This window comes from Hypanus sabinus, chromosome 23 (assembly GCF_030144855.1).
Source record: "Hypanus sabinus isolate sHypSab1 chromosome 23, sHypSab1.hap1, whole genome shotgun sequence".
Lineage (NCBI taxonomy): Eukaryota > Metazoa > Chordata > Chondrichthyes > Myliobatiformes > Dasyatidae > Hypanus > Hypanus sabinus.
The window spans coordinates 44,187,202-44,208,969 of NC_082728.1; the positions used below are offsets into that span (position 1 = coordinate 44,187,202).

Here is a 21,768-nt window from a genome sequence, read left to right on the forward strand (position 1 = left end):
TCTTCAGCCTCCCTCCCTTGAAGAGTGGAGTGACATTTTCAATTTTCCAGTCCTTTGGAATCATTCTAGAATCTAGTGATTCTTGAAAGATCATTACTAATGCCTCCACAATCCCTTCAGCTACCTATTTCAGACCTTGGGGTGTAGTCCATCTGGTCTAGGTGGCCTAGCTACCTTCAGACTTTTTAGCTTCTCAAGCACTTTCTCCTTAGTAATAACAACACTTACTTCTGCCCCTGATACTCTTTAATTTCTGGCATACTGCTCATGTCTTCCACAATGAAGACTGATGCAGAATATTTATTAAATTCATTTCCCATTTGTTGGTCCTCCATTACTACCTCTTCAGCATCATTTTTCATCAATCCAGTATTCCTATTGATCCCTTTGGAATGTATCTTTCCTATGACTTCTGAATTACCCCTAGAAACGCCAGCCGTTGCTGTTCTGCCAGCATCTCTGCTAGTGTACTTCCAATCACCTTTGGTCAGCTACTCCACATCATACCTGCCAATCTCTAACTGCGCTACAAGATCATCTACCGTTTGCCATATAGTGTGTGCTTTCAAAAATAACACATTCAGTTCTGTATTCGATACCTTTTTGATTTGGCCCCAGGTTACACTTTAACAGTTAAAGTGACATAATCAGGCTCAGAAATAGGCCTAGCAGGTGAAATCTGCTAGGTAATTTGGGAGGAAAAGGCTGACATCACAGCCCAAGTTGCGAGAGTCTATTCAATGCTCAGAAAATGCACTTCATGCTTGTCATCAGCCCCCATGTGGCCTCCCCTATCTTGTGTCAAAAACTTGAGAATGGACTCAACCAAATAAACATGGTCCTACTGCATACTGGGTTGAGAGACCCCTAACAAGTTTGCTAACCGGGGGGGGGGGGTTCGGTGTATTTAATGCAGATGTAGTTATCAGGGAGACTAGAGGTTTCGCAGAGTTCCCACCTCTTACATGCAGAGCATACCACTACCTCCAAACTAATTTTCAGCAAACTAGTTGTGTATTAACAGAAAAAAAAACTCAGCAGAAACTTGCTTACTTAGAACCACCACCTGTTCTTGCCTTAGCCTGTTGAGCCAAAGCCTGGCACTCTAACACAGGCCATTTATACAATAGCTGCTTCACTTACGCCTCCCTTCTTTTGATTGTCCCGACACTGATTGCGGCCCACCGAAAACAGCTGAAAGCACCAAAACTCTTCTTAAACCTCGTGCTGTATCACCAAGGAATAACCACGGGTTGGTTGCAGCCCACTAAAAAGAGCCATGGAAGCTAGTAGTTCAGTGGAGGGAGCTGCAGTATTCTGAAGAATATCATCATTATGAAGGAGCCAGTGTTAAAGATTTTGAAACTCAAAGATGGGAAGTGCCTATGGTCTGATCAGGTGTATCCTAAGATGTGAGAAGCAGGGAAGAGGATTGCTGGAGCTTTCGCAAAAATTTTGTATCTTGAACAAACGATAAGGGGCTAAGCTGTAGGTTAGTTAATGTTTGCCTTTATTTAAGGGCAGCAGAGAAATTGAGGGAGCAGGATTTGTTTGCATTTGAAAAGGTAAAGACTGATTAGGAATGGTCGGGATGTCTTTTTTTTTTAAATAATGACTTTCCAATTATAAAATTTCCACAGCAAGGTTATTGTATGCAAATATGTTTCACTGGTGGGGATTTTAAAAAACCATACTAAATATCACGGATACATACTTACCTTGGCCCCGATCTGGTTGCCACATTGCCCAGCTTGTACGTGCACGATCTCCCGCATGGTAAACTTAATAACTTTTTTTTTAAAAAGGTTTGCAAAGAATCTGGTGGTTACAGAGTAACTGCGCTGCTAACAGTTCGGTCGGGATGTCTTTGTACTGGGAAATTGTGTCTCATGAATTTAGTGCGTTGTTTGAAGTGACTAAGAGGACTAAAAAGGGCAAGTCTTGTCTTGTATGGGATTTGTCAAGGCCTTTAACAAAGTTCACATGGCCAGCTGGCCTGGAACATTAAAACTCATGGATTTGGGTTGAGGTAGCATACCAGATACAAAATTGGCTTGGTGGTTAGTTGATGGAAGGTTGATTATCGGATTGGAGGCTTATGACTAGTGGTATGTCCTATGTTGTTTGCCACGGATATTAACAACGTGAATGACAATAGAGATGGTACCAAAATTGCTGAACAGTGAATAAGGTTACCTGATGTTACCACATGATATCGACCAGCAGGGAAATGGTCAAAGGAAAGTAGTAACTCTGACAATTTGGGAAGTTAAACCAGGGCACGATGTGCAGTGAATGGCAGGACCTCAGAGTGCTGTTGAACAGACACACCTTGGAGTAAAAGCGTATAGTTCATGAAAGTGGCAGCACAGTAGACAGCTGGTAAGGAAGACACAAGGCGCGTTTGCTTTCCCATCTGAGGCACTGAATATAAAGTTTGAGTCATCATATCACATTTGTGCAAAACATTAGTTATGTTGCACTTGCTATATTGTGTGCAGTTTTAATTGTCACCCTATGGGAAGAATGTAATTAAGCCAGAAAAAGTGCAGACAAGATTCACAAGGATGTTGCCTGAATTGAAGGCCTTGAGTTATAGAGATATTGGAAAGGTTAGGTTTATTTTCCTAGAGTTAAGCAAGAGGTGCCAAGATAGAAATGTGTAGATTTGGAAGGTATGGACAAGGTAGCTAGCCAATGGTTGGTTGTCAAGGTAGGTGTCTGAAATTAGCATGGGTTTAAGATGAGAGGAGGGATTTTAAAGGGGATTTGAGGGGTAACCACATACTCAATAAGCTGGCATCTGGAATGCGCAGTCATGGGTAGTAAAGGAGACGGGAATGATGCGGGGAGGGGTATGAAATAGTATCAATAAACATAACAAAATAGGTGCAGTGGGTCAAAGTACCTGTCTCTTGTGCTGTAAAACACTGACTCCAAAATGAAAAATCTAAGAGATCTTCTAGTTTTTAAGGAAAGGTTAATATTTGCAGCACAGAGTAGAGTTTTATTTTCTGTTTTTGCTTAGCATAAAACTGGAGCATGTTAAAATATGGTTTATAAAATATTTGCAACACCCATGAAGTGCTGGAGGAAGTCAGCAGGCCAGCATTTTATGTGTGTTGGATTTCCAGCATCTGCAGATGTTCTGTTGTTTATAAAATGTTTCACAGTTTTGCTGATTTATCAGGAGCACTAGCTGTGCAATTAAAGTGCTTGGTAATGTAACTGCAGTATGTTACAATTGAAAAGTAACCTGTAATTGTAATTGGGTGAGGGGGAATAAAATCCAAAATATTATTTATGCTTGGAATGGCTTAATTCCACTCTTTTAGGCAATCTGAATTAAGTACTTAATTTGGAGACATGAAGCTGCAGGTGCTGGAATCTGGAGAAAACAAATAAGCTGCTGGAGGAATTCAGGTGAAAGGTCTTACCCTGAAACATCAACTGTCCATTTCTGTCCACACAAGCTGCCTGACCTCCTGTGTTCCTTGAGCAGTGTTGTTTTTCTTAAATACCCCAAAGTTTTGGGAGTGGCTTTGCATGCATAGGTTCCATTTAATTTTTGTACTAGTTATGTAGTAGGTCGATTTGTTGGTCTGCTTCTTCCAAATATGAATCTGTTTTAAAATGTTAGATCATAAACTTAAACTGAAGTTTGATATAAAATTTTCATAGATGTGGAATAGCATAAATAGAAGCAAATTAATAGAATCATAGTATGAGGACTGAAAATATTATACAGACTCTAAGTACCATTTTATGAATGTTACTGTTGTCTCGAGGGAATTTTTATATTTAAAGCTAGTGTATCCTTAGATTTGTTATTTTGTCAGTCAAAAAATGTATTGAATATGCTTGAGGTTTATATAATTGAGAACAGTGCACAATTGTAATACTTTGCTGCAAGGATATGTAGTAGCTAAGTTGATCTAGGTGATACCTGAAATTTAGTAACGTGTCATCTGTAAATTTTTCCTTAAAATATGATCAGTGGAAACACTGCTTATTAACCTGAGCCTTGAAAAAATGTATTTCATTTTTTAGATTCTTTGAATATCTTGACTTAAGTTTATTGAGCCAACAAATTTTGGATTCTGTTTTTCCTAGACCATTTGTAAACTTGACCAGTTCTTTAGGAAAATTGCTAGATAGAATCAAAATTAAAGGAAAGGGGTATTTAAGTCAGAATATACTTTGTGTATCCATTTCAGAATGTTTTCTCAAAGATCAGTGGCAAAAAAAAGGATAACAATGTGGTTTAAGAAAAAAATACCATTTATATTTTTCAGAAATTGTATGTCAATTTTGTTTGAGATTCCTAGCTTAACCATGAGTACTTGCTGCAGTTTGTTTAAGTAAAATGTATTTCTTGGGTTTCTTTCCACCCCTGAAAGCCCGAAAGAATAGATCCAAGTGCTTCAAGACAAGGCTATGATGTGCGGTCAGACGTTTGGAGTTTGGGAATCACATTAGTAAGTACTGTTATAATATATTGTAAGTAAATGTGCTAGAAAATAAATAAAATAAACATTAATGTGAAAATTTTAAATTTCCCTGATCATCATTAAAAGATTTGAATAAAAGTGGTGATCTCAATCAATTAAGAATTATCTATTTTATAAAGTTTACCCTTTTTATTCTATTCTCTAGTATGAGTTAGCCACTGGACGATTCCCATATCCAAAATGGAACAGTGTATTTGATCAACTAACCCAGGTAGTAAAAGGTGATCCTCCGCAACTCAGCAATTCTGAAGAGAGGGAGTTTTCTTCCAGCTTCATCAACTTTGTTAATTTGTGGTAAGAATTATTCAAATTTTTACAATTAAAGTATCTTGTTGGCACATTTCACTTTTCTTCCTCTCCTGTTTTTGTTAACCGTAGCAGTTTATGCTTTTCAACTTGCCTCCAAGGTCACACTCTAGTATTGGTGCAGGTGCTTTATTTCTCATACCGTGGTGCTAGAAAGTTTGTGAACCCTGTGGAACTTACTCTATTTCTGCATAAATGTGACCTAGAACGTGATCAGATCTTCATGTAAATCCCAAAGCTAGATAAAGAGAACCCAATTAAATTGATATTACTAAAACATTATACTTATTCATTTATTTTTGAGAAAAATGACCCAATGTTGCATCCATTTGTTGGGAAAGGTATGTGAACCTCTGGGGTAATGCCTTCTACAAAAGCTATTTGGAGTTAGGTGTTCCAATCAATGAGAAGAGATTGAGGTATGTGTTGTAGAGGTTAAAAAGATACACAAAGGCAAGTGGCTGACAGAGTCTGCTCTTCTCAAAGATCTGTTTATATGCACCATGTTTCGACAAAGCAACTTTCAGAGGACCTTAGAAGAAGAACTGTAGAGATGCATGAAGTAGGAAAAGGGCACAAAAGCATTTCTAAAGACCTGAGTGTTGATCAGTCCACAGTAAGAGAAATTGTCAAACAATGGAGGTTGCTACTCTCCCTACAAAGATCATCCTACAAAGCTCACAATAAGAGCACAACGTGCAATGCTGAAGGAGGTGAAAAAGAACCCAAAGGTAACTGCAAAAGACCTCCAGAAATCTCTAGAATTTGCAACAGTGTTTGTCCATGTGTCCACTATAAGAAAAACACTGAACAAGAATGGTGTTCCTGTACGGACACCACAGAGGAAACCACTGCTTTTGTTGCATGTCTCAAGTTTACAAAAGACCACCTACAATGCTTCTGGGACAATGTTCTGTGGACAGATGAAACGAAAGTTGAACTTCTTGGCAGAAATGCACATTGGTATGTTTGGAGGAAAAAAGGGCACTGCACAGCAACACCAAAACCTCATCCCAACTGTGAAGCATGGTTGAAGGAGCATCGTAGTTTGGGGCTACTTTGCTGCTTCAGGGTGCATTGTTGAGGGAACAATGAATCAAAATTGTATCAAGACGTTTTACAAGAGAATGTCAGGGTACTAGTCCGTCACCTGAAGCTTAGTAGAAGTTGGGTAATGCAACAAGGCAGTGATTCGAAAGACAAGAGTAAATCAACAACAGAATGGTTTAAAAAGAATAAAATTTGTGTTTTGGAATGGTTGACTCACAGTCATGAACTTAATACTAAAGAAATGTTGTGGGAAGACCTGAAGCAAGGAGTTCATGCAAGGAAGCACATCAACATCCCAGAGTTGAAGCAGGTTTGTAAGGAGGAATGCCTGAAATTCCTCCAAGCTAATATGCAGGGCTGATCAACAGATACCAGAAACCTGTGGTTGACGTTATTGCTGTACAAGGGGGTCACACCAATTACTGATAGCAAAAGTTCATATACTTTTTCCCAACAAGTACATGTAATATTGGATCCTTTGTCTCAATAAATAAATGAACTAGAATAATGTTTTTTCTGTTACTCATTTGAGTTCACTTTATCTAGTTTTTGAATTTGCATGAAGATCTGATCACACTTTTAGTAATTTATACAGAAATAGAGAAAATTCTACAAGGTTCACAAACTTCATAGCACTGAAGAATATAGTGAAATGCATCATTTATGTCGAGGACCAACACGGTCCAAGGATATACTAGGGGCAGCTGCAGTGTTGCTTCAGTTGCCAACATAGCATGCCCACAACTTACTAACCATAACCTGTACATTTTTGGAATATGGAAGGAAACCAGACCACCTAGAGGGAACCCACACTGTCACTGGAAAACATGCAAATTCTTTACAGATAGCAACAGGAATCGACCCGGATAAGCAGTAAAAGCTGCTCTGGAACTTTGGGGCAAAAAAGTCATTAATTCTTGACTGAAGTTGAGTCAACAAAATACAGAAAGTTCTATTTTGTTCAGCTATGTATTTTTCAATTACATTTCTTTTGTTCTGTCAAACCACCTGTTCTGAACATTCTCTGCACTTCAGTTAACCCTGGAGATTATTATATGTGACATAGCTCAAAATGTGCACTGCAACTACAATCTTCCCTTTATCTTCATTCTTGTGTTGTGTACTCTGATCTTTTTTGTACCATAATCCAATTTTGAACCTTCAGTTCAGATGAGAACTGCTTGTTCTAATATTCCACTAAAAAAGCTGGCTTGTTTTATTTCTACCGAATGTAATTTACAAGATTACTGCAACTGCCATGTTGACATCTGACATTGTGAATAAAGCAAATAATCTAATGATAGTGAACAAAATGGTGAGTTAGGCACTGATGGCCTGCTTCAAACCAAGTGCATTATTTCTGTATTTAAATATTTAATTGAAACTTGAAATACTTAATTATTAACAATTCTTTACATTGTTCAGGTGGAGCAAGAAATAGTCAACTTTCTTAAACAAGAGGTATATTGAAGTTCTTTGAGTTGTAAAATAATCTTGGTTTGGAGTTTTAATTGTAGTGAGGTTGAGATGTAATACTTTGTTTTCCTCTTGGAATAGATTTGTACTCTTTAAACAAAAATCCCAACAAATTTCTTTGCAGACATTCCACTGTGCCTTGAGCTTTTAGCTTTTGTATTTGTTGCTCTTAATCCATCCAGTAAACGTAGGCATTGCAGTACCTACTTGTATTAGATTTATGCTGCACAGCTAAAGTGGGCAAAACATCATCTGGAGTTTGGATTCATTGAGCAGTAATGAAAATATTCAGTTAAAGCTGATCTTATAAAGTGTATATTTCATTGCCAGTTTACTTTCAAAGATTATCTGAAAAACTTGTTAAGGATTTTAATTTATTGCTCTCTCTGATTCCTGGGAACATATTTTCAATCAAAGTACTTCAAGAATTCATTTGAAAAATAGTTCTTTGTCAGTGTTGAAGATAGTTTCTTTTAATTCTTTCAGCTCTGGTCTGATCTTGCTTGCTTTTAGAAGAAAAAACCTTTTGGTGCTTTTCTATAATCCATTCTTAAAAATCACCACTGACCAATCATACTTAATAAAGAGTTTATATTTTAGAAAAACCTTTTGTTTCTGTACTCTCAATTGTGTGTGTTTTCTTAGCATGAGATGTTGTGGAGAAGAGTTGAGGTTCATATCAATTCAGCTTTTCTGAACAGCTGCCATTTTCAGCTAGTGTTTTCCTAATGTCTGAATAAAGAATTGCTGTCAATCTCATTGTACTATCCATTCCATTGTTTAAGGAAGATACAAAAAGTGGAAAGAAAAAGAAATCACCTTGTAATATTTTAGCTCTCTGTGTAGGTTGCCCCAATAAGCGCAAATCAGTTTGATAAATTAGATGCACTGGTAAATGGATCATTCTTGGATCTGAATTGCTGTGGCCCATACAGTAAAGGTGCTATCCTAATAAAATAAAAAAACTGCTAAGTTCTGATTAAGGAAATAATATGTCCAGATTTGAATTTTGGGAGCATATCATATTCCTTAAACATACTACACTTATCTTCCAGTTCCTCGTAGCAACTTGTTTCTGGAGTGCTGTCAAAGAACCCACTTTATTCCTCAGTACCTGTCAACATATTCTTGATCATGAGCATGGAGGATGGCTTACTTGACAAGTTTGCTAATCTTAAGAAGCAAAATTATTACCTGCAAAGGGGGAGGGAAGAATTTTCATGAAGGAGGGTGGAGGGAATCAGTTAAAACTCTCTATGCTACCGAGCTTCCATTTGAAGTTGAGTTACCGTTGTTCATCTGTATACTTAATTTATCTTCTACCTCTTTCAGCCTTACAAAGGATGAGTCCAAAAGGCCAAAGTATAAAGAACTTCTGGTGAGTTCAGCTTGTTAATTCATAACTTTTGCCAAAACTTTACATTTGTTTTAACTGTATCTAATATTTTTATGTATTCTTTGCATACATGTTTTTAAAATATTGAATGACCTCCACTGATAACAACAATGTTTGTAATTTTGTCTTTTTTAAAAATCTGATTTCAGGCTGTTGATGCCAACATTTATTTCATTTCATCTATAATGTTGTTGATTTAAGATTGTTAATACGGAAGCTATTTGCACATGGTCTCTGTCTCAATTCAGTCCTAATTGAAAAACAACACAACTCTTAGAGAAAGCATGTTGATAATGAATTAGAGAACCATTGCAGTAACCATAATCTCAGTTTTAATTCTAGAGATGAGAAGTCTTGTGCAAAACCATCATTCTTTTGAAGGCACATGAGAATCTTATTAAACCAAACTTACCAATTTTTATTTTCCCAGGAGATGCCCATTAAAATTCTCAGGAAGTAGTTATTTTATTTGGCTAATGACTAACTCACATTTATTATTAATTTCTATGTTTAAAAGTCCTAAGATACTTCATGAGAGTGATCAGACACAATTTAACAAAGTATTGAGATGTTAGGTTTGAAGTTGTCACTTAATTTGAACTATTTGTAAGAAGCTAGCTGGCTGAATTAAGAGTGTTTAGTAAAATTTGAAGAGACAACATTATTCAGTTGGTAAGGTCATATAGCTGTACAGCATGGAACAGACCATTTGGTCAAATTTGTTCACACAGACCAGTGGATACCCTTCTGTATTAATCCCATCTCCCATCCCATCACTTGGTCTATCCCTTAAATGCCCGGGCTATTTAAGAGCTTACCTGGACACTTAAGTACTGTTAGTGACCCAGTTTCAACCGTACTCTCAGCCAGTGGATTCCAGGTGCTTATCACTCTCTGAATCAAGTAAATCCCCTTTGTATTTCCTCTAAATCTCTTTCTCCATATTTTAAATCCGTGTCTTTAAACCCTAGCTACCTCTGATCCTTTGATATAGGCTTCCTTTCATCTTATCTATACCCTTCATAATTTTATATACCTCAGACATGCCACTCTTTAGCTCCAGGGAAGAATAGATCTAGCTTCTCCAGTCCAACAGGTGCTCCTTCCCTTGCAAAATACTTTGTGGATAGCTTCTGAATGTCCTCTGTATCCTCTCTGGCACTATCATATTCTTCCTATAGCATGATGACCAGAACTGTAGGCAGGAGCCAAGCTGAGGTCTGATCAAATGTTTTTATTTTTAAGTCGTAGAATAACTTCCCTATGTCTACATTCAGTGTTGGTACTGATGAAGGCCAGTATCCCATGTGCCTTCCTAACCATGTTAGCTGCCGGACCTCCATTACCACCTTCGAGGATCTACAGTATTTCAAAGTCCATCAGATCCTCAGAACTCCCTCAAATCCACCTCATTAGTAATCCCATAATGCATCACCTGTTATCTGAATTATGCTCCATCAGCGATTATTTTGCCCATTTCACCAATATATCATTGTCTCTGCCTGAAGCTGTCTTCCACACAACTATCAACTTCACAGATCTCTATGTAATTTGCAAACTTACTGATTGTGCCTTTTACATCCACTGCAAAGATTTTCATGTTCTATTGCTAATAAGAAGGGTCCCAGCATCGTTTCTTGTGGGACACCACTAGTCAGAGGCATCCAATCACAAAATCATCCTTGTATCTTCCTTTGCCAAGCCACTTTTGGATTCTGTGAGCCTGAACCATTGAGCCAGTCTCCCAGCTGGGACCTTGTCAAAGGCCTCAATCCCATCTCTAAATCAAAGTCAATTGTCCTATCCTTATCAATACACTTTGTTAACTCTTCAACCTAAAGTTTGTCACTCAGGATTTGCTCTCATGAAAATCATACTGCCTGTCCAAGTGGTCATTAATCCTGTCCCTAATAATTTTTTCCCCAGTATCTATCTCATCACTGATGGGCTGACAGGTCTATAGTTTCCAGGCTTTTGCCTGCTGCCTTTCTTAAGGAGTCTACACGTGCTGACTTTTTGGGTTGCTACCACATCTGTTACCTTTTGACCAGCAGCATGTTTTCAGCAAGAGCCCCAACAATCTTTTCCCTTTATATCTCCTATGGCAGCCTGGAATAAATCCCATGCAGTCCAGTGCTTGATGCACTTTAAAGCCTGATAAGATATTGAGTTATTTCATTTATAAAGTCCTCCACAAGACTTTCACTAACTTCACTGAATTCTGGTTCTTTTGTGTATACCAAATGTAAAGAATGTATTTAAGACCTCTAAACATTTTTAGATCCAAGCACATAAATGTACCTGTTATTCATTATGGGCCCCACTTTTCCTCTGTTTGTTCTTTTGCCCTTAAACTTACAGAATGCCTTCAGATTTAATTAAGTTAAACTTGTCTGCTGTAATCTTTATGACCCATCTTAGCCTTTCAAATTTAACCACGACCTTCCATTTTTTTTTATTACTTTGGGCCTCCCTGTCTTTAGTTCACTGCCTCTTTTTATTTTGTTTATTAAACTCTCAATATTCCTCAACATACATGGTCCCTGTACTTGCTACCCCAACTTTTACTCTTATGAACTCTTGATGTTTCTCCATTATTTCCCACCATGCAAATTTAAACTTTCCTACAAGTAGATACCCACAATAACCCTTTGCCAAGTCAGCCATTATGTTAATAAAATTAGCTTCCACAAGTCCTTTAACCATTTCATCAATATCCTTTTCCAAATCACCTTATCCCAATTGAAACAAAAATTCATCAACCTTTTCTGTGCATTATTGTGACTAGTTAATCATTGAAAGTCAGTGAGTTTAAAATATTTGTGCCTTTCACAAACCATGCATGAAGTGATGAATGGTTCTACAATTTTTACTTTTAGTAGTTATAGCAGAGGTGCATTTACCATATCCATATTCATTAGATTTTCTTTAATTATCTTGTGCATCATTTTGCTGAAAAATACTAATAGCCACAAATTCCAGAAAATTTTGCACAACCTTTTACAAATTGGTGCACATCCCACTTATTATGTGTGTAAAGCAAAATGCTCCTATTTGTAAGAAGCAGCATACACAGAACTGTTAAACAGCTGCTGTCTTATGACTCCAGTAATCCAGTTTCCGTAGCAACCTCTGCTATCTCTGTGAAGCTTGCATTTTGCTCCTGTGATGCTGTAGCTTCCCACATCCAAAAATATACAAATTAAGTTAATGTGCCATTATAAATTGTCCCTAATGTATACTTAAGTGACAATATCTTAAGGTAGTTGAGAGGAATGAGGGCAAAGTTAAATGGTATTTGTACAGTTATATCATTGGCTTGGACTCTATAACCATGTATTCCACTCAGAATCTATGGGGAGAGAATTTAATACATTCTATTTTGTTTACTTTTATAGATTACTATTTTGAATATTTTTCATACCAAAATCTTTAGTTTAGATTGAGAAAATAATGTATTCATTGAATAAGTATTATAAAATTGCATTATAAAGCTGGACTACTGAGAGGCAAATGGTGGATGCAAATTAAGGAACAGGGAGCAGTAATAGTTAAAGGACTTTTTCCATAGCAGAATAGTATAGATGATTCTATCATTAATCCCACACTCTGATATCAAGGATTAGTACTTGGACCAAGACTCTTGTTCCTTATGTTAATGGTCCAAGCTTGAATATTGAGGACAAAGTCTGTGTTTGTGGAGGACTGGTAGGTGGGCAGACAGTAAAGGAGATTAGTCTGGTGAAGTGAGCCATATGAGGAGCTTGAATTTGGGGACAACAATGAAAGGCAGTATGACAGTATTTGTCATACTGTCAAGACATGAGCAAGTATTCTAAGGACTATGGGGAGAAAGGCAAGAGAGTGGTAGAACTGGGATGATTTTTTAAAAATTGGCTAGACACCATGTGCTGAAGGGTTTTATGCATTATCTTTTTATGATGATACTATTGATACTAATATTCTCAGTTGCAGCTCCTGGTTTGTATGAAATAGTCTCTTTAAGTTTCTTGCTGCATGCTGCTATAAATTTCATTCTGATCAATTTTATTTCAAGTAAGTCTTCTGTTTTAGCATTTTAAGACTTCACTTTGGTAAAAGTGTTCTGAAACTCAAATATTAAACCATGCTCCAGTTCTTGCATTTGCTATCTGGACTATAGTTTTGCAAAGTTAATGGTTTGATGCTCAATGGAGAAATCTAGTATTAAAAGCTTTCATATATAAGTATTTATTTTGTATGCAAAATAGTAATGAAAGTTTGAGAGATCAAATCATGCACTTGCTGGTAATCTAATTTCTGGAGAGATGTGATGTATACATCCAAAATATGTTACTGTTCTCATTTCAGAAACATTCTTTCATCTCGATGTATGAGGAGCGCAGGGTGGACGTGGCAAGTTATGTTAGCAAAATCTTGGATCAAATGCCCCCTACTCCTGTTTCCCCAATGTACGTTGATTAATTTTGCTGCTGAAAAGATGGCCTTAATATGGCTGAGAGAAATCAAGGTGTAAAGATTTGTTTTATGACACATTGCAGTGTTTCTATTTTTAACTTGCTCAAACAGTGCAATAAAAATTGGTTATTCCATTTTCCTTGTGTCTGCCCACAATTGTCCATTCGAAGCATCCTTCTCATTGTATCCAAGTCATCACAAGAATTTTACTGGACCTGAAGTATTTATTGCCTTTTTGGTATAAACATTGGAGGGTATTCACAAATCAGAAAATTGCTGGGACATTGCTTAGCCACCGCTGGGAAGAGCCTGAAAAAAGGAGTTGACTCAATACAAATAAAAGAACAAATGCTGGCAGCATTATCACAGTACAATTTTGGAAAGACTGTCTTGGACTAGCTTTTCCCTCCATTGCATAGAATATTTTAGGCAGCACCCTCAAGGACTCTTAAGAATTTTGCTTTGTCTTCAGTAAAAGGAAACCTCGACATGAACAGGATACTTCGAACAATATTCCAGTGCAGTCAAGCAAGTTTGAATTTTGCTCAACAAAGTGCAATAGATTTACTGATTTTAATTCTGTTGCTTTATAGTTAGTGTATATCATGGAGGAATGAATTCATCTGTATTTTACTGTTAATAAAATTGAAATGATTTTTTTTTTAAATAAGTGCAAAATTGAACAGCATGTCTTTCACCAAAAAAAGTGTGGACTGAGGTTTGCAATGAAAACAAAATTGATACAGGAAAGGTTTGATGCAAAAAAAGCGGACTTATTCCCCTAAAATCAAACTTTAATATGAGTTTGATGACATTCATTATCTATTAGCTGTAACCATTGGGAAAATTGGCCAACTCATCTGAGAAAAGTTGCTTAATTGACTATTAAAATCTACAGTAAAGACACTGGGCTATCATGTAACTTTGACCAGCATGCTTTGAGTAAAGCATGCTGGGGAAAAAAATTAAGCTGGATTGAAGCAACAAATGTTTTCCTGTTTATCAGTCTGTAAATGTACACATTGATGTCTTAGGATTTTAGACTAAAGCAGGCTATATATGGATTATGCAGTGAGCACCTAGCAGTGATGTACTTAAATGTTGCCCACCGACAGCTCAAACTGTGGCTCAACGTGCTATTTTTTATGACAAATTATTTATGCAAAAATAAATGTATACCTGTGACTGCTGAAAACTTCGAGAAACAAAAAGTCCTCCAGGTTTATCAGTAGTATATTGACACCATTTGGCTATGTGTTTAATTATTGGTTGTACTTGTCTGATGAGGAAAATACAATTTAATGGTAAGAGAAATAAATTAAACTGTTTGGATGTTAGGTGCAGAGTCTTCCATTTAGTTTGACATCATTGTGATTACCCAGCTCCAGAGGGGCTGCAAGTCTGGAAGAATTTTATTGTTTCAGATAATTATAAAGAAGTTTTAATTTTAGCTACACATGAATCAGGACTTGCGCTATACAAGAAAGGGTTCCTTGTAAGATTCTATTTTTCATACCAACATCAGTGGAGAGAATGTTAGTTTTGTTTGAGGACAGGTGATAGCTTTTGTAATGGACAAGTAAACCCAATAAGCATCTCCTTTGTAAATCAAAATGTCACTGAAGTTTAAAAAAATATGCAAAATTTGTGTTCCTCTATCCTCCTTTCATAATTTAAGACATGCTTCCCCTTCCCTCAACCTCCCATCTCAGTTCATTGTGTTCAATTCTACTGGTGGAGAAATTAACTTGATTTTTTTCAAAAAAGGTCAAGGGACTTTTCTTCAAACTTCTCGAGTGGAATGCCTGTAAAATTGGCAGTTTATACGTATATTAATCTTAGATTATAATCTATTAAGGGTGAGGAATATATTACAGTGTATCTTTAAAAAGGTGTATAATGGTCACAAACTGTGAAAATAGACTAAGAACTGTACATTGTGAACTTTGGTTAATTTCTCTTTCCTGTATCATAGAAAATGTATAAAAATATCAAAGCTGATGTGCAGGGATATCGCCTTACTTGTCTGTGAAAATGGAGCTCGCTGAGTAACATCACCATAGCATTATTTTACAGAGCTCGTGGATATTTCTTATCCTGTATACTGGTTTGACTTCTTCCTATATTTAAAACATTATAAATGGAATCTTAAATATTCATATAATAGTTCTATACTCTTGCCTGCAGGTCAGTTGTAATAAAACTAGAACGTGACTGTGACCTTGTTCTTGTTTTGTAAGGTCTGAAACACACAATTGCAAAAATAAACTCCGAATTAAAATACTGGAAAAAGTGTACAACTTGATGTGCCTTAAGGACAGCATCTTTTATCGTAATCTAAGGTTTGTATATTGAGGAATTTGCAATCAACTTGGTTATTAAGTATGTTGTTCAATGCTGCTTAAATGTCAACATCTTCATTTCCATTGGAGTGAATAATGCAACAACCTGAGACTCCCATGCGAGAAAGAAAACTTGTGTGGCTTTAATACCTCTTTGCTCATGTGTTCTGTGGTGGCGAACAAACAGTTCAATTGCATTTGAGTCCTTGTGAAAGTTGCCTTTTGAAATAACTGTTGCTTAGCTTTACAGTGATTCTGAGTCAAATGAATAACTTTAAAAAAAGGCCATTGTATATGCTCATTCTGAAACAGAAATGTGTTCTGACTGTGCTGTTGTGTAAATCTTTCCATGGCACCTACCCATGCAAGAACAGATTGGTAATAATGCAATTCTATTATCCTGCACTCTAAATAACTTAACCTGTGTCAAGCATAAATTCAGTTGTATTATTTTCAATTTAGTATACCTTCATTGACTACACAATACTCCCTTCAATGTCGAGTGATTGCTTTGTAATCAAAAGCAAAATATTATGTAAATATATATATATTCAATGGATTAAACAACTATGGAGAGACAAATCATAATTTCTCTCAGATGCTGCCTTATCTAGTAAATATTTCCAGTAATTCTGTTTTGATTCCTAGGCTCCTATTTATTTTCCACTTTAAGATGAAAATAAGGAAAAACTGTAGACATAAGAAACCTAAAATAAAAACAAAATGCTGGAAAAATTCAGTAGGTCAGGCAGCATGTGAAGATGCAGGACAGGAGAGGAGTACTCTTGGACCAAAAGAAGGTCAACTTTGTTGTTGCACAGATGCTGCCTGACAGGCTGTGTTTCCACCGTTTCCTGTGCTTAATTTGGAGATTTTTGAACCATTATCACAATTTTTTTTTAATATGACTTGTTGTTCACCCCTTCATTACCGCTGTTGTTCTTTTCAGCCTCTCTCCCTCCCCCAGCCAGCCACACTAGTCCTCCACATTCCTGGTGTATCAACATTTTGTTTCTTTCCCTCTGAAAGTAAATGGGACAGATAGAAATGTAGAAAACATACAGTGCAATACAGGCGCTTTGGCCCACAAAGCTGTGCCAAACATGTCCTTACCTTAGAACTACCTAGGCTTTACCCATAGCCCTCTATTTTCTAAGCTCCATGTGCCCATCCAGGAGCTAGCAGCCCATTCAACACACTCACCACTCTCTGCTTAAAACACTTAACCCTGACATCTCCTCTGTACCTACTTCCAAGCACCTTAAACCTGTGTCCTCTTATGGCAATCATTTCAGCCCTGGAGATAAAGCCTCTGACTATCCACACAATCAATGCCTCTCATCATCTTATATACCTCTATCAGGTCACCTGTTATCCTATTTCGCTCCAAGGAGAAAATGCCGAGTTCACTCAACCTGTTTTCATAAGGCATGCTCCCCAATCCAGGCAACATCCTTGTAAATCTCTGCACCCTTTCTATGGTTTCCACATCCTTACTATACTGAGGCAACCAGAATTGAGCATGGTACTCCCAGTGGGGTCTGATCAAGGTCCTATACAGCTGCAACATTACCCCTCAGCTCTTAGAGTCAATCCCACATTTGATGAAGGCCAATGCACCGCATGCCGCCTTAACCACAGAGTCAACCTGCTTAGCAGCTTTGAGTGTCCTATGGACTGGGACCCCAAGATCCCTCCGATCCTCCACACTGCCAAGAGTCTCACACATCTGGGTTGAACTGTATCTCCCACTTCTCAGCCCAGTTTTGCATCCTATCAATATCCCATTGTAACCTCTGACAGCCCTCCACACTATCCACAATACCCCCAACCTTTGTGTCATCAGCAAATTTATTACCCCATCTCTTCACTTCCTCATCCAGGTAATTTATAAAAATCACAGAGCAGGGGTCCCAGAACAGATCCCTGAGGCACACCACTGGTCACCAGCCTCCAGCCTCCATGCAGAATATGACCCGTCTGCAACCACTCTTTGCCTTCTGTGGGCAAGCCAGTTCTGGAACCACAAAGCAATACCCCTTGGATCCCATGCCTCCTTACTTACTCAATAAGCCTTGCATGGGGTACCTTATCAAGTGCCTTCCTAAAATCCACTAACGCTACATCTACTACTCTTCCTTCTTCAATGTGCTCAGTCACATCCTCAAAAAATTCAATCAGGCTCATAAGGCATGACCTGCCTTTTACAAATCCTCCCTCTCAGGATCTTCTCCATCAGCTTACCAACCACTGAAGTAAGACTCACTGGCCTATAATTTCCTAGTCTATCCCTACTCCCTTTCTTGAATAAGGGAACAACATCCACAACCCTCTAATCCTCCTGCAAGTGATTCCTACAATCGCCAAGATCCTTTTTCCGTAGTGAATACAAAATGCAAAATATTCATTAAGTACCTCCGCTATTTCCTCCGGTTGCATACACACTTTTCCATTGTCACACTTGATTGGTCCCATTCTCTCACAATCTATTCTCTTGCTTTTCACATACTTGTAGAATGCCTTGGGGGGGGGGGGGGTTCCTTAATCCTGTCTGCCAACACAACAACCCTGTTATTAATACACCTTTACAGAATCTGTCTCCCTATCTGCTCCTCGATGTCCCTGTTACTATTGGATGGTCTATATTTTTAAAAAGTACAGTTATTGACCCCTTTTTATTCCTAACTTCCACCCACAGAGACACTGTAGACAACCCCTCTATGACTTCTTCCTTTTCTGCTGCCGTGACACTATCCCTGATCAGCAGTGCCACACCCCCACCTCTTTTGCCTCCCTCCATATCCTTTCTGAAACATCTAAAGCCTGGCACTTGAAGTAGCCATTCCATCCATTCCATACCATCCAAGTCTGTAATGGGCACAACATCATTGCTCCAAGTGCTGATCCACGCTCTAAGTTCATCCACTTTATTCATGATACTCCTTGCATTAAATTAGACATATCTCATACCATCGGACTGAGCGCGGCCTTTATCACCTGTCTATTCTCCCTTTTGCACTGTCCAAGCTTTCTCTATTTGTGAGCCAATCTCCTTTTCCTCTGTCACTTCAGTTTGGTTCCCACCCCACCCCCAGCATCTCTAGTTTAAATTTTCCCCAGTGGCCTTAGCAAACCCTCCCGCAAGGATCCCCCTCAGATTCAATTGCAACCCGTCCTTTTTGTACAGGTCACACCTGCCCCGGGCCGGAAGTGGTCCCAATGATTCAGAAATTTGAATCCCTGCCCTCTGCTCCAATTCCTCAGCCACACATTTATCCTCCACCTCATTCTGTTCCTATACTGTCACTAGTCACAGGCAGTAATCCTGAGATTACTACCTTTGAGGTCCTGCTTCTCAACTTCTTTCCTAACCCTCTGTAGTCTTTTTTCAGGACCTCCACCCTTTTCCTGCCTATGTCGTTGGTACCAAGTTGTACCACGACCTCTGGCTGTTCTCCTTCCCAGTTCAAGATATCGTGGACATGATCGGAAACATCCCGGTCTCTGGCACCTGGGAGACAAATTACCATCCTCGTTTCTTTCCTGCGTCCACAGAATTGTCTATCTGACCTCTTAACTGTAGAGTCCCCTATCACTTCTGCTGTCCTCTTCCTTTTCCTGTAAAATGAAAAGCTGCTTTGGTGTTATCTGGCACTCTGCATAAGATTGAGATCTATCCTGGTAGTTTTGCCACATAACTGCAGATTTTGTAAAATGTTATCAACTTGACACTCCACATTTTATATGAAGAGATGTCTTAGAGATGGAATGAAATAACTATCTCAACCACAGTTTCTATTTATTTGAACACACATGCTCTTGGAAGCGAAGCAATTATCTGCCAATCAAACAGAAAGAAATAAAATCCATATTAAATTTTAATTGTTGAGGTGCATATTTCTGGCATTAAACTTCATTGGAATTACTTTAGAGACATAATGCTACAAGTGTATTAAGTTTGAAAGCGGGAAGAATTTTAATAGATACATTTGAGAAGATGGAAGTGTGAGCTATTTTGAATAAATTTGCATAAAGTAATTGGCAACCATAGCTCAACATCTCTATAACCTCAAATGGGAATAAGTGCAGGTAACGGAGCTGCTTAAATCTCTGCTGTCATTCAGTAATGTCAAAGGTAAAGTCCATTAATTTCACTTGCTTGACCTGTTCCTTGGTGCCAGAAAATATGCACAAAGTAATTGGTTAGGCAAGAAAAGTGTCTCACTCAGCAAGCACTCAATCATTGCTTGTGAAATATACAAGTTACCATTGTACTAAAATATGTTCATTGTTATTGGGCAAGAAACTTTGTACTTTAGAGGAGTGTATTTGCAGCGAAGCTTGAAATGCTCATGTTGGCCCATTCCTCTGGACCCAACATGTCAAATCACAGAGATGCAAATACATTCTCTTTTAATAGTTCACTGTGTTTACTTTAGTTCTTTTCATAATGCACTGGTCCTCAGGTTTACTCTGTAACCCAATCCTAAACATGGGTGTTCCAGAGTAACCTTCTGCAATAGTTGGTTTCTAGAGCTGTCACTTGATTTGGGAGTTGTCATTGAATTCAGAACTTGTCTGTCACCTTTAAATACAGTTCTTCAGGCATGGCTGTGCCTGCTTGGAATATTCTGTTTTAGCTTTAAGCCACATGTACACACAAGATGCCCTTGATGTGAGCTTTCACACATCTGAATATGACTCTCGTCTTCCACTCCTCATTCTGTAATCTTCTGAAGTGCTTGCAGAGCTTACCTGAAATTATTATGCAAACAAACTAATAATTAATGAGAACTGAAATACCAGGGGTTTAAAACTCTTGTTAGAGATTGTAGCAACATACACAAAATGCAGGTGGAACACAGCAAGCCAGGCAGCATCTATAGGGAGAAGCGCTGTCAGCATTTTGGGTGGAGTGTCTGTCAGTCCTGACGAAGGGTCTCAGCCTGAAACTTCGACCTGGCCTGCTGCGTTCCACCAGCATTTTGTGTGTGTTGCTTGAATTTCCAGCATCTACAGATTTCCTCGTGTTTGCCTTAGAAATTGTAACTACTTCAAGAACAAAATGACTGTACTCTTTTCTTCGATGCTGCCTGGCCTGCTGAGTTCCTCCAGCAGTTTGTGTGTTAATATTTTAACTGCCAGAACTCCGTACAGGACTGCTAGTATGATCCACCCAAGATTTGTTAATGTACATTTCAGCTGTATCCTTCCCAAATTAAACTCTGCTGCTTGGCTTGCTCTAGTTGTAGGCATATTTATCTCAGTTATTAATATAGTGATTCTTTGTTTGTATTAAGTTCCTTGTTATCTCCATTTAGATGTTTTGGGGAGAATCTTGTCGGGTGGAGGAACTGTTTCTGAATGTGGAAGTTAAGACTTGCATATTGATAGATGCATGACAAATAGACAGTGGCTGTACTCCCTAAGGTTATGGTAATAAGACAGAGACGTGCAATTAAACAGCATTATGTGGTGGAATCACCACTCTAGTTCTACCCCAGGTTAATTTAATGGAGATAGGAAGCCTTTAGTTTAGAATGCAAAGAAAGTATGCTATTCTAAATTTTTTTCATGTGTTTTAGTATTTCATATATTTTAATTAAATGTTACCCATTATGTACTATGCTGCCTGAAGCCTTTTTGCCATCTGGCTCTTGCCACATAGACTGAGGGTGTATAAGGCTTTGAGAGATTGGTTACAAGTAGAATTAACTTCTTTCTGAGCAAGAACCTGGACTCTGGTTCACCTAGTACTGCAGCAGACGCAATCTCACTCTGCTTTGGGCCTCTGTACCTCCCCCTGTTTCTGGATCCTTGACTTCCTCATTGTGAGACTGGTCATCACAGATTATTGGAAACATCATCTCTCTGCTAATTAACGGAGGTGCACCTCAGGAATCTGTTGTTAACCCTCTGCTCTAGAGTTATCTCTGTGGCTAACCACAGCTCAAATGCCATTTATAAATTTGCAGATGGCACCTTTGTTCTTGGTTAAATCTGAGATGGCAATGAAGTGGTGGACAGAAATGAGACAGATTAGCTGGCTGAGTGGTATCACAACAACCACCTTACTCTCAATGTCAGCAAGACCAAAGAATTGAAAGTGGATTTCAGGAAATAGGAGTCAGTTGAACACACAAGGAGTCCTCACGAGGGGTCAACTGTGGAAAGGGTGAGCAAATTCAAGTTTTTTGGATTTCAAAATCTCGAAGGATCGAACCTTGGG

General features: G+C 38.1%; 1 protein-coding gene across 9 annotated transcripts in view; it reads left to right on the forward strand.

Annotated features, from left to right (window-relative positions):
* Positions 1–14,534, forward strand: part of map2k4a (mitogen-activated protein kinase kinase 4a) — a 151,625-nt gene extending 137,091 nt beyond the window's left edge. For all 9 annotated transcript variants that reach the window (XM_059948797.1, XM_059948798.1, XM_059948803.1 and 6 more), the window contains 4 exons: positions 4,401–4,478; positions 4,657–4,805; positions 8,676–8,721; positions 13,090–14,534. In XM_059948797.1, the coding sequence (XP_059804780.1) occupies positions 4,401–4,478; positions 4,657–4,805; positions 8,676–8,721; positions 13,090–13,203 (387 nt within the window). In that variant the 3' untranslated portion in view covers positions 13,204–14,534. The remainder of the gene's footprint in view (positions 1–4,400; positions 4,479–4,656; positions 4,806–8,675; positions 8,722–13,089) is intronic.
* The last annotated feature ends 7,234 nt before the right edge of the window (positions 14,535–21,768 follow it).